We start from the raw sequence: 13543 nt of genomic DNA, 5'->3' as shown, positions 1-13543 counted from the left end.
AATTGCTATGGGATTGGGAACGATAGGAGGATCTCGTAATTAAATGGCAAAGTATGGATCCGAGAAGGCGAAAGTTAGGCTCGCAAGCCTTAACCTTCCAGTCAACCCACAGCACGAAACGTTCTCTGCCAAAATGTCTGGTAGAAAAAGCTGACCACGTGATGACTTGTATGGTTAGTACGGTGTTTGGTAATTAATTTCCATTGGGACGCATGCACTCGCCTTCCCCGACTCGTTATATAAACCAGACCAACCTGGGCACTAAACAGATCAATCGTTAACTGACTGCATCGCAATCTTAGTCATTGTGCTAGGAACTTGTAAGAGAGATCAGATCGGGAGGATAAAAATGGTGAGCAGCGCTGCGGTGGTTGCTCCCAGAGTTGAGAGGTTGGCAACCAGTGGGATTAAGTCGATCCCTAAGGAGTACGTGAGACCTCAAGAAGAGCTGACCAACATCGGCAACGTGTTCGAAGAGGAAAAGAAGGAAGGTCCAGAAGTTCCGACGATTGACTTGACGGAGATAGAGTCGGAAGATGAGGTGGTTCGAGCGAGGTGCCACGAGACGCTGAAGAAAGCTGCTCAGGAATGGGGCGTGATGAACCTGGTGAACCATGGGATCCCAGAGGAGCTGTTGAACCAACTCAGGAAAGCTGGCGAGACTTTCTTCTCTCTTCCCATTGAGGAGAAAGAAAAGTACGCCAACGATCAGGCCTCCGGTAAGATTCAAGGCTACGGAAGCAAGCTAGCCAACAACGCCAGCGGCCAGCTCGAGTGGGAAGACTACTTCTTCCACCTTGTTTTCCCCGAGGACAAGTGCGACCTCTCCATCTGGCCCAGAACCCCCTCCGATTACATGTCAGTTTCTTCACTTTCCTCCCCTCTTTCTTTCTGTTATGTTCTTCCTAGCTAGAGCTCTGACAGAGATAATGATGATAAACGTGCATGCAGCGAGGTGACGAGCGAGTACGCAAGGCAACTGAGAGGGCTAGCAACGAAGATACTGGGGGCTTTGTCTCTTGGATTGGGGTTGGAGAAAGGGAGATTAGAGGAAGAGGTTGGAGGAATGGAGGAACTTTTGCTTCAGATGAAGATCAACTATTACCCAATATGCCCCCAGCCGGAGCTGGCTCTCGGCGTTGAAGCCCACACGGACGTGAGTTCCCTCACCTTCTTGCTCCACAATATGGTGCCCGGCCTGCAGCTTTTCTACAATGGCCAGTGGATCACAGCCAAGTGCGTGCCCAACTCCATTTTCATGCACATCGGCGACACCGTCGAGATCCTCAGCAACGGCAGGTACAAGAGTATTCTGCACAGGGGGTTGGTGAACAAGGAGAAGGTCAGAATATCTTGGGCTGTCTTCTGTGAGCCTCCCAAGGAGAAGATCATACTGAAGCCGCTGCCGGAGCTGGTCACCGACGACGAGCCGGCTCGCTTCCCGCCTCGCACCTTTGCTCAGCATATTCAGCACAAGCTCTTCAGGAAGTGCCAGGAAGGTCTGTCCAAATGAGCCTTTTATATTATATGATCTCTATATTCTTCATTTCCGTCTCTCGCGATCATTGAACTCTCAGTTGCGGCGTCTCGTCAGGTATTATTAGTTACATGCCAATTTCATATATGTCGCCTAGATGCTGTGGCAGTACGTAATTATGTGCTGGTCGTTCTTCTGTGGGACTGTTGCTTTCTTTGATGGTTTCCCTCTGCACTTTCTGTTTAATAAACGAGATGCATATTCACGCTTTTACTTTTTTACTTTTCCCACTCCTCTCGTACATTACAAGCAAAATATAGTATGAAGAGTACTAAAGTTTACAGTTCTGAAGATGGCGTGGTGTTCCAGTACTTTGATTTTCTCTGGTTAAAAAAAAAAAAAAAACTTTGATTTGGGCGGAAACCTCCACCTCTATTGCTTTTTTTTAACCTGACCATCTCTATTGTCTAATACTCCTCCCGTACTTAGTACTACTAATATCTTTTACTCATAAATGTAATTTTTTTTAGTTCTCTGTTATAAGCAACGATTAATCACAGGTTTAAAATATTAGTTAAATTGAGTTTAAAACAATAAATATGTAAAATATATACATATTATATTTTTTAATTAGATCATTATTTGTAAAGAGAATACATGAGAGGTAATAAGTAAAAATTTATTATAAAAAGATAGTAAGTGGCATATATTTAACATGAACAAAAATAAAAAAGATTGGTTTTAAATTTCAGACTAAGAATTCATTGTTTATATTTAGGGATACCAATATGAGAGAGATTGAGCCTGTTTGCCTCTGTGTTTGGAGGGCAATAAGTTACTTTTCTTCAAGCATAAGCCTGTTTAAAAAGCTGGCGATGTTTGGGTTGGTGACTGGACAATCTAACTTTTACATAAAAAGCTACAATAAGTTATAAGTAAAGATTACTCTCTCCGTTCCTTATTATAAGAGACATTTGATGTTTATAGCATGTTCTTATATATAAGAGACACTTAGAAGTTGTCTCTACTTTTTTGTGTTGATTTTCTATTTTACCCATATTTATTATCTCTAACTCACACTCTTTCTCTTTCGCACTTCTCTTTCTTTTAATAATTTACCATTGTTCTCTCTCTTGCTCTCTCTCCTTATTAATGAGGGTATTTTTGGAAAAAAATTATACTTTTTACACATTGATTGTTCTTAACTAATCTTAACTGTTTTTTTTATCAACGTCAGTCGGTTATTCGTCTCTTATAATATGAAATGGAGAGAGTAATTGTTTAGCTACTGTATGTATAAATCAGAGAGAGTATTTAATTAGATTTTACCTGAAACAATGGCGCATGGACTGCAAGACTGAGAAGGAGAAACACTGGAGTCCGGAATTCAAAGGTGGGTGGGGGTTGGAGGAACAAAGTCAAAACCCACTGGTGGCAGGGAGCTTGCTGCACCACTTAAAGATATGCTATAGTCCACAGGCCATGGAGAATTGGAGATTTCTGGAGCCACAAGCAAAATGAATTTTGTAGCATTCCGACAATTAAGGGATATTTAAAAAACTCATAATAAATTAAAATAATTTCTGCACGCTTTATAAAAAAAAATTCTCTTACAATGTAAAACTATTTAAAATGAACTATTAAATTTCTCTTACAAACTTACAAACTCATCTCTTACAATGCAAAATTATTTAAAATGAACTATTATTTTCGTTCCTAAATATAATACTCCTCCGGTCCTTAATATAAGACCCATTTAACTAATTTGATTAGATTAAGGAAGTTAGGTAAATTAGTTAATTATAATAAATGTGACACATTTTTCCTAAAACACCATAATCATCTTTCTTAATACCCTCTCTCTCTTCTACTTAATTATGGTTGAGGGAATATCCATAAGGGTAATTTAGAGAAAATTGATAAATATGAAAAATGGGTCTTATATTTAGAATCAAAACTAATTTAACAATTGGGTCCTATATTAAGAACCAGATGAGTACTAGTATATTGTTTACAACATGAATTGCACTGCAAATTAGGTAGTAATTCGAACACATAGTCAAACATAGGGAAGGGAGGACGTGCCTCTCTGTTCAATACTGGGCAAGTAAATCGGGGGTTTCAAGAAGAAGAACGTGAGACCTAACGATCTCTCACGAGTGGCGAGTAATTCCTTCGCAACCGCCAGGCTCCCAATATGGATGGTCTATGGGCCGGTCCCTTGGGGATCAGAGGTCAATTAAGTCAATGGCTTTGATTTTAAACGGGGGCCTATGTTAAAAAAAATAATAAATAAATTAGGGTTAATAGCTTGAAATGAGATTTAAAGCTTATGAGTAATTTTTTAATTATAATTTATAAAATTAAAATACGAGATAGATATATTAAAAAAAAATTGTTTTGTAAATATTTTTAGACGTGAATCCAAAGACACCCTAGTTTGTTAAAATAGAAGGTGGAGATTGCTTCAAAATGAAAGCTTATTTTCCTTAACTATTCATCGTATCTTAGCCAGCGTGATGTGTGGGCGTTTGTTGGATTTTGAGTGGTTCAATTAAATGATACTTTTGGGCCAAAAAAAAAGAAGCCAATGATAAATAATTAATATATCTCCATTCGTTGTTTCTCTCTCTCTCTCTCTCTCTCTCCCCTCGCCACCCCATTCACTATTTCTCGTATATACAGTTTATTTTATTATTAGCATATTAATACATCCCCACTTTTCGGTCTAATATTCTCATCACATCATTTTTTTTTCAATCCACGATCTACAGCCCATGCACATAATAGCTTAAAATTCTCACTATTTAAAAATTTTTAGAGAGAGAGATATTTTTTTCTTTTTTTTTTGTGAATAAAAGTTTAGGTGAGTTGGGTCCCGGGAGCTCACCAGGGTCAGGGCATGCCTCCAGGCTCAAAGAGTGCTTACAGAGGTACTTATAGATCGCTTACCAACAAGGTCCTCATATCGGCAGCGGGATTCTAACTCACGACCTTGTGGGTTATGAGCCGACTCCTTACCAACTGAACCAACTCTTGTTAGTAGAGATATTTTTTTCTATCAAAAGAGAGAAACATATTGAACAGATAAACAATGTACAAAATATCTGCTTACAATTGAGCTGCATTACTTATGACTTATGAAAAGTGTGAATTCTACAGATTTTATATTATATTTATTAAATATAAATTTATAATAAGATTATTGTTACCATTAGCACCGCAGAAATTACTCTTCACTATTGGCAAAGGATTCTCTTCCCAAATCTCGAATAAACAAGTTGACATTGCCGGGAAAAAAAAAACATTATTTTTATACCCAAGTGAGTTCAAAAATATAGCTTTATCCACATGATTAAATTTATAAAATTAGAGATTTTATTTTGAATATTTCTTTTTTCTTTTTGGCATGGCATATTTTGAATATTTCAAAAGAAAGTATAATTGCCTTCTTCCTTGAATGGTCATCTGCAGAAGAAATTAAAGACAATTTTAATGTTTAAAAATAAGTTGATTAACTAATTTTCTTAAAACGTTTGACCCACCGAAAAGAAAAAAACTCCCCTATCGCTAACGAGAAATTTATTTAGATTAAATCCGTGTTTGTGATGGTATTAAAAATTACTTATAAGCACGTTTTACATAAGTCGAAAACAAAATTCCTCTCACATATTTAATGTTCCTCGTATTCTGTAAATCATGATTCCAAACAAGTCCCAAAAAAGTTAGTTAAATTAGTTTATTATAATAAATATGACATACTTTTTTCAAAACACTGATATTTATGATGTTCACTGACTTCAATTATTATCGTGAGAAGGACCCACCATGTTGTTGAGGAAATATTAACAGGAGGTAGTTTGCATTTGGAAGAAAAATAATAAATACTCTTTCAATCTTTAATATAGGAGCTAATTGTTAAGTTGATTTTGGTCCTAAATATAATATCTATTTCTCATATTTATCAATTTTTTCTAAATTACTCTTATTGATATTCCCTCAGGTATAATCAAGTAAAATAGAGAGAAAATATATTAAGAAAGATGATTATGGGGTTTTAGGAAAAACATATCATGTTTTTAATAATTAACTAACTTACTTAATTTTCTTATTCTAATCAAATTAGTTAAAATATGTCTTATATTAAAAACCTGTGGAGTATAAAAAATAGGTACTCCCTCTCTCCTTTTTTACAAGAGACAATAGGTTCGTTTGGATTAATGATTAAAAAGTAGCTTATTGTCAATCTAACTTTTAAAAAAGTGAAATTAAGTAAAAGTTAAATTAGGTGATGTGAATTGTGTTTAGATTAGATTTTGTAAAAATTAAATTGTAAAAGGAAGTTGTTTGGATTATGATTAAATAAGTAATTTTAATTTATAAAATTACCAAAATGAATAAGACTTTTATTAAATAATAAAAAATTTAAAAATTATCAATTTACATAATATAATAATTTTAAATCATTTATAAGTTCTTGTTGACCTCATATATTTTCTTTTATTTTTTTATCATTTATTATAAGGGCATATTTGAAAATAAAAGTATATTTCTGGGGCATATTTGAAAACAAAAATAATTCTAACTTATTTATTACCTTCAACTAATTTTAACTGATTTTTTGTTATCTACAGATTAGTTATTTGAGGCTTATAATAAGAACCAGATGAGATAATAAATTTTTTAACTGTTTCTCTCTCCATATTTCAAAAGTCATAAGTCATAAGTCATAAGTAACTACTCCCTCCGTTCCTTATTATAAGAGACAAATAATCGAAGTACGTTGATCAAAACAACAGTTAAAATTAGTTAAGAACAATTAATGTGTAAAAAGTAAATTTTTTTTCCAAAAATGCCCTCATTAATAAAAAGAGAGAGCATGAGAGAGAACAATTAAATTATTAAAAGAAAAAGAAGTGGGAGGGAGAGAGAGTGTGAGTTGAAGATAATAAATATGGGTAAAATAGGAAATCAACACAAAAAGTAGAGACAACTTTTAAGTGTCTCTTATATATAGAAATATGCCATAAGTATTAAATGTCTTTTATAATAAGGAACGGAGGGGGTACAAGATATTACTTTCTATACTTAATATAAAAACTAGTTTTCAATGTACTTTATTTTTTAAATTTATAATTCATTCTCTAAACTATCTATATTGATTATATATTAAGAAAAATTTTAACCGAGAATAGTCATGATTAAAATGATACTTTAGGTAAATCAGCTTATATTTGTTATAAATAATAACAAATTTATTTAATCTACTTAAATTATGAGTTATATATTTTTTCAGTATTAGAAAAGGATGGAGGTGGATATTTTAAAAATGTGTATTAGTTGCTAATTTCCATTCCATTTTTCTGGCAAAGGTCTATCTCAGTTTTAAAGGAAAATTATAATGAGATTCTAACAAACAAAAAAATTACTAAAAAACCTTAATAATGATCTAAACAGTTTTAATGACAAATTCTAAAATAAAAAAAAGAAACTTTTAAAATTTATTTTATAATTATTTTTTTAAAAAATCTGATTATAATTCTCTCTCTCTCTCTTTTAAATTTCAATTTCAATGATTTATACGCGCAAGGGAGGATCCGGGCCGAAGAGGAGTGGCCATGGAGAACGGGGGGCAAGCTGCTTCCAAAGAAGACGTCATTGCTAAGTTGAAAGACGATGGTGACTTTGACAGGCTACGTTTGAAGATCGTTCGTAAGCTCAAGGACAATGTATGCTTTCTCTCTCAATTCGTCTCTTTCTTTCGATATATTCACCAGTTGCCGCCGATTCTGTTCTCTTTCTCTGTTTAGGGTTTTTAGATTTTAGGCGAAAATCGTCTTCAATCCAGATTTGCTTGATTTAGGCGAATTCGGATATCTTTGCTCTATTTGTCCTGGTTCGAATTGAATTGAACGTGTGAATTTAAGTTCTGAAATTGTAGTTTGCACCGAAAAAAGTTTTTAAACTTGTAGTCGAATCCCGTGAACCTCAACTATTACTGGGCGACCTTCTATCCGGAGGAAAGTACCGAAATTGATGGTTATTAGCAAGCTTGTAAAGTTTTAGACCGTGGCTGAGTGTGCTAAATTTGAGTGTGGTTGACGCTCTTGGTCGTTCTTTAATGTGGTAATCTTAATTACAAACTTGCGGGCCATAAGTACTGAATCGAACAATTGATGATAGGAAGAGTTGCGAGAACACATCATTTCATTGTGAGGCAGTCGGCGGTGCTTAATCGTGATGGAGCAGAAACTATGAAACCCAGACAACTTTCCGATGCCATATACGAAGAAGTTGGGTAATTCACCGTCTCCTCTTTTCTACTGTATAATTTTGAACTGCATTTTTGGAGTTTTCGCACGTCCTTATGATCTCCAAGCACATTCCACTGCCTAAACCTCTGGTATGTACAACAAACATTTAAAGTGGCTGGGTAAATTTCCATAGGAATAGACATTTTATCTTGATGAATTATCTATGTCCAGGGATAAAGTAATGAGCCAGATATCGAATAGTTTATGGCAAATAATCAGATCAGATGATGATGGCATGAAAAGTGAAATTACAGAAACAGTGCAATCTGTCTATGATAAACTGGTGAATCCAAAAGGGAAGGATGAGGTCCAGTTATCCCCCTCTGATGCGTTGTCATTTCAGACACAAGTTGAATTGGCTCCGGTTGCTGAAATGCGTGATACGTCGCATGAAAAAGAGCCAAATGAGCCACCTGGTTTCACTCTTTCACATAATCATCTGAATAATCACCATGACGATCAGAATAGGGGAAAGGAGCAGACTAATGTGAATACTGGTGTAGAAGGATCTAATGCAGAGCAGGAAGAAGAGCACCACCCATCTCATGAGATGCATGATGCAGAAGATGCCTGTGATGATGGGCCACCTGGATTTTCAGTAGAGGCGGAGCACATCCCATCGTCCGATTGTGGCGATGAGGACCCTGATGTGCCTCCTGGTTTTGGTTGATGAGTTGTATTGTCGGAATGAATTCTAAATTTTGCGTTGATTGGATAACATGGCTATGGCTGGAAATTACAAATATCAATTTTAGCTATCAGTTTTGAAGCTGTCGTAAAACAATTTTGACATTCAGGAGGTCTCTTCGACAAGATGGATCTCTACAAGGTGCTCCTCCCTGAAATCATGGAAGAGATAGAGGGAGGAGCTAGCATTACTATTATTATTATTATTATTATTTGGTCGTAACATTTTTTTGTTCTCTTAAATTATTTCGCCAGAAACCTGACTTCAGAAATATTGTTTCGTTTCTTCACACATGAATGAAAGCTAATTTCAGGCCGTAAATGTTGGCATGATCATCTAGTAGAGGGAACCAGTGCTTATCACCTTAATTTACATTCTAGGTTTATCAAATCTGATTTGTCTAGATTTAAATTGTTCATATTCAAAATCTTTAATTAATTCTTTTAAATAAAAAACTATATTTTTTTAAAAAAGTAACTTTATTTTAGATTATATGTATATTAAAATAATTATTTTGAACAAATAAAAATAAAAAAAGAATTTAATCTGAATCATCTAAATAAGATATGGAGGGTTCAGATTTGATAAATTTAAGATACTGATCGCAATTATGAGTTTATGTAATCTACCATTCTACCCCTTTCTCTCCGGCTCTTTTTGGAATCAAAACGGAATACAGAGCAGAATCTCCTTTCTGCGTAGGCCTAAAATACATTTAATCTTAGCTTTTAGATGGCAGCGTAGGCTTATGACTGCTTTGTTTAGGGGCCGGTATTGCTCTTCCATTTCAGTCTTGACAGCATTTTACTTTGTTGAAATGTCGCATTAGTTCTCCCAACAGCATATTGATATCCTTCAATTATCTTTAAAGAGGAAAAACTTTGGGTGAATCTAAAATAAGATAGAGGGATGAGATAACGTCCAAATGAAAGCGTGTTGTTGGCACTGGATCTGTTTGGAATAACTTATAAATGGTTTTTTAATCGTGATTTACGCAATACGGTTGAAAAGAGTTTTGTTTAAATTTATGTAAAATGTATTTGTGAGTAATATTTAAAACAATGCAAACAGGTGTATTTGTAAGTAATTTTTAAAACTACGCAAATTAAACAGGCATATGTCTATGGAAAGAAGCCGATGCTTGCGAGAGATAATTTTACGAGCAGCCATGGATATGATTATATATAACATTTCTAGTAAGCTGAACAATATGACTTAATTATACGAAGAACAATCATCTTTGTTCTGTCGGCTACAAGATTTTTAATCTGAAATTGGGTAATATTTTGCATTTTAGTTTACCTCTCCAGTGTCATGCAGCAGTGTATATATTTCACATTTCTGGGCTTCGACAAATCTTCTCGTCATCAAATTCGGATTTTAAATATGCATGGAACGGGCAAAGATATGAAAGCGATGGTAACGACAAGGACATAGATTACAATGACATTGATTTTAGTTTACCTTCGATACAAGGAAGATTATAAGAAAGCTTTTCTTCATAGTTCGTATGCGGTAGGACAACTTTTAAACCATGACAATGGTGTTCCGAGACGTCAATACCTACCTTCCCAGTATCTCACTCAAACTTCACAGAGATGGGACTCCTAACACTCTGCTTCGCAGAGACCCATCGTAGATACCCTTGAGCATATTCCCTTGTTTTATTACCCGACCCAATTCGGCTGAAAGTGACCGAATACGTCTGCTTCTGGTTCACCTCCGAAAAATAAACCTTATTTGGTTGGACCTTCACGTCAACCTCCTCCGGTGCTGTAACCATGACAGCGTACGATGAATAACCTTCCCCGACATTTGTAACTGTTCTTGTGAATGTCTGGGAGGAACCAAGCACAACAGAAAACGAGGGGTAGTTGAGCTGTCCTTCGGGAATGCTCGATGTTTCCGAGCACTTAACTGGTCTGCGAGCAATGACCCCAACTTCCTTATCTCTGTACCCTAAACCACACAGATAAGGAATATAATCATCCGGTTCGATATCATAAACTAAACCCGGATCGTTTGCTCTTGATGGATTCACGTGGCCGGAGCCCGTGGCGAAGAGATCTGCAGGCTGAAGTTTTTCATCAAGAATGAGTTTACCTCCCAAATGTTGTGTGTCCGCCGTAGTCATGATAGCAGATTTTATAGCAGCTGGCGACCAATGAGGATGAGAGCTTTTGAGCAAAGCTGCAATACCACTCAGATGAGGGCACGCCATAGATGTGCCAGACATAATATTGAAATTGGGTTCTGATGAAGATGTAATGTTATTTGGTGGGAATGGCCAGGAGGCTAGGATGCTCACTCCAGGTCCAATGATGTCTGGTTTTAAAATCCCAGGGCTTACCAAGTTAGGACCTCGGGAAGAGAAGGACGCAACCGTAGGAGATAAGGGATTTCCTATGATAGTTCCTTTAAACAAGATGGTTGCTGTTGGTGTTGCCGTAGAATTTATATAGGCTTTCGTCTTCAGCCCAGCTTCATAGCTTACATGCGTTGCCGGCAGAACATGTACATCAGCTAAGGTACTGAAGCCATTAGCTTCATCATTCATGAAGATCATGGCAGCTCCACCAGCTCTTTTCACTTCTTTTCCTTTGTCAATTCTTCCAATGCCTCCTCCTCTCTCACATAAAACAATCTTGCCTCTGAAATCATCGCCAGTCAAGGATCCGTTAGCACAAAAGGCAGAATCTTCTTGGCCATTCTTGCCGGCATACACAAGTGGCAGCATTGTCGAAGGGAAGTCATGAGGCTGGAAAACAGATTCGCCGATAAATTCTTCCCCGTTTCCAAGCCTCGCAGTAGCTGCAATGGCTCTGTCGATGGTGCTTGCTCCAACTGTGAGAAGCCACGGCGCTCCATTAAAAATAGAGCCACTGGAAGGGCCAGAGTTTCCGGCCGCATTGCTTACAAATATTCCCTTCTGAATTGCTGCAAACGAACCAATCGAAATGGCGTCGTTAAAGAACGGCGACGCCTCATCGGAACCGATAGACATTGATATTACATCGACACCGTCCTCGACGGCGGCTTCCAACCCAGCAAGTATATCACTTTCAGGACAATCATCGAAGACACATACTTTGTAAATGGCTAAGTGAGCATGAGGCGCCATTCCTGATGCTGGGCCTTTGGCATTTCCTAGAACTTGCGCGTTTTCTACGAACGCACCTGCGGCTGTACTTGCCGCATGAGTTCCATGTCCATCATCATCAAACGGCGAGTCTACTTTCTGTCCCCTGGCCCTAGCCGCACTGTTGAACGATCTTGCTCCGATTATCTTGTTGTTGCATGCCGACGCATTCACCTCGCATCTGCCTTTCCATTTAGGAGGTGGGGGTGGAATTCCTGCATCACTAAACGAGGGATGGTCGATCACAGCGCCGGAGTCCAGCATTCCGATGATGATCCCCCTTCCAAAATTTGATTCCTTCCAAAATCCTGTGGTTTGCTGTAACCCCAAAAACTTGGGTGTGTGTGTGGTTTGGCGACGTAGGATTCTTTCAGGACGAGCTGATACAAAGCCATTTTTCTGCTGCATAGGTCTCAGTTCCTCCAGAGTGAGTCTTGCAGCAAAACCACTCATTACATTCCGATAAGAATAAAGCAGGCGCGGTTGTTCCTCGTCGGAGCTCATAATTGTCGGTGGGAAGAACGAACGGTACCAGCTCTCTAAATCTTCTGACTGCGCAAGTATCCTGCCCTGTGGTCGCTCGACATGGATAATGTATGTTTGTGGACTACTTTGAGCAGAATTACTGAAGAGGCTCAGCACGAAAACGAGAACAATAAAGCAGGAAGCTTCCATGTTTAGCAGAAACGCAGCTTTAGCTGTTGTCTAGTTGATTTGCGCTTTTGGACATATAAAGGAGTCGCGAGAGAGGAAGAAGGCCGGCACTTACATGTGAGTGGCCGGTTACTCTAGCGCCAATAACTCGTTCTGGATGGCAGGTAACGATCGAGCTTGGTCAGCACGCTTGTCTAGCTTTTGGTTTTTTCTGTTATACGCTCAAGTCGGCAACCTGGAATTTTTAAATATGTTTGTGAGATTTCTGTTGTCTCACTCTGGACCTACTCCTTTCAAAACATGTTAATTTAAGTTTAGTGGGATGAGAAGAGAGACCTCGTCCTCTGAGCTTGCTTCTTCAACAATGGCCGTTGACTTAGATGCAACTCATATGGAGTGTTCGATCTAGTGAAATTATGCACGGTGTCATGTACACAAATTTTCGTCACGTCTCTAAGTTTCTTTCTTTCATTCATTCATTTTTTGGCTGACAGAAGAAAAGTTAAAAGAAAAAAGATAGAATGCTGGTCCAAAAAAAAAAAAAGAAGAAAAAAGATAGAAAAGGACAAAATAAATCACGCAATAATCTAATAATGGACACGGTGGAATAACAGTGCACAATAGCCATCCTTTTAATAATAAATTGATGGGAAAAAGAAGGAGTGAAATATGCCTTGTTAGGGGTAGAGAGCCGGCTGGATTGACGCTTTGGGAATTTTCCCCCTTCTTAAGAATATTTGAACCTTTTATCCCCAGTTCATCCTTATCATTTTTGAAAATGACGCAGTGTTCAAGCATGAAATAACTAAACATGGTTTTCCATATATTGTATAAAGTTTATAAAATAATAAATTGAGTTGTTTATGATTTGTTCATAATATCACCTGCTATATAGTTTATGATATACATGTGTGTGTCAAACATTGATAAAATTAATTATTTAAATATATTTATTATTTTATTAGTTAACCTAAATTAAACATAATAATAAACAATTTTTTCACAACAACAACAACATATAATATAATTTTAATGATGAAGTAAAATACTTAATGAATTGGTTAGTTAAAGAACTATAAAATTATAAACAACTTCGATAGATTTATGAATCATGGTATCATGAATTTCATCGGTGGCACTGGTCTTTTAAAATAATTCAAATAGTAAACATGCGACAAAAGCATAGCAAGCTATTCCAACTACAATTAAGACAATTCAAATTAGATATAAACAGTCCAAATATAATTAGCTTAGGGTGTTGATTAAGGTGA

General features: G+C 36.8%; 3 protein-coding genes across 3 annotated transcripts; 2 read left to right on the top strand and 1 right to left on the bottom strand.

Moving 5' to 3' along the window:
* Positions 1-289: 289 nt before the first annotated feature.
* LOC114721113 (leucoanthocyanidin dioxygenase-like) lies at positions 290-1754 on the top strand. The gene is made up of 2 exons (XM_028906922.1): positions 290-858; positions 952-1754. Exons 1-2 carry the CDS (start codon positions 350-352, stop codon positions 1511-1513), a joined length of 1071 nt encoding a protein of 356 aa, XP_028762755.1. The 5' UTR covers positions 290-349; the 3' UTR covers positions 1514-1754.
* A 5319-nt stretch (positions 1755-7073) lies between these two features.
* On the top strand, positions 7074-8560 carry LOC114721135 (uncharacterized). The gene is given in 4 exon segments (XM_028906956.1): positions 7074-7206; positions 7661-7682; positions 7685-7775; positions 7963-8560. Coding segments are annotated over 4 exon segments (723 nt in total). The 5' UTR covers positions 7074-7095; the 3' UTR covers positions 8462-8560.
* Positions 8561-10058: 1498 nt separating this feature from the next.
* On the bottom strand, positions 10059-12293 carry LOC114721104 (subtilisin-like protease SBT1.2). Its single transcript, XM_028906915.1, has one exon. The coding sequence runs from the start codon at positions 12291-12293 to the stop codon at positions 10059-10061; it is 2235 nt and encodes a 744-aa protein (XP_028762748.1).
* Between the last annotated feature and the right edge of the window lie 1250 nt (positions 12294-13543).

The sequence above is a fragment of the Neltuma alba genome, unplaced genomic scaffold, assembly GCF_004799145.2.
Source record: "Neltuma alba isolate B1F8T4 unplaced genomic scaffold, ASM479914v2 tig00012011_pilon, whole genome shotgun sequence".
NCBI classification, from domain to species: Eukaryota; Viridiplantae; Streptophyta; class Magnoliopsida; order Fabales; family Fabaceae; genus Neltuma; species Neltuma alba.
Note: the sequence above shows the minus strand (reverse complement) of the source record. Positions and strands in the feature narration are given on the sequence as shown.

Coding starts and splice junctions, on each gene's coding strand:
- LOC114721104 (XM_028906915.1), bottom strand. CDS start 12,293: ATGGAAGCTTCCTGCTTTATTGTTCTCGTTTTCGTGCTGAGCCTCTTC.
- LOC114721113 (XM_028906922.1), top strand. CDS start 350: ATGGTGAGCAGCGCTGCGGTGGTTGCTCCCAGAGTTGAGAGGTTGGCA. Junction 859..951: donor AGAACCCCCTCCGATTACAT/GTCAGTTTCTTC, acceptor ACGTGCATGCAG/CGAGGTGACGAGCGAGTACG.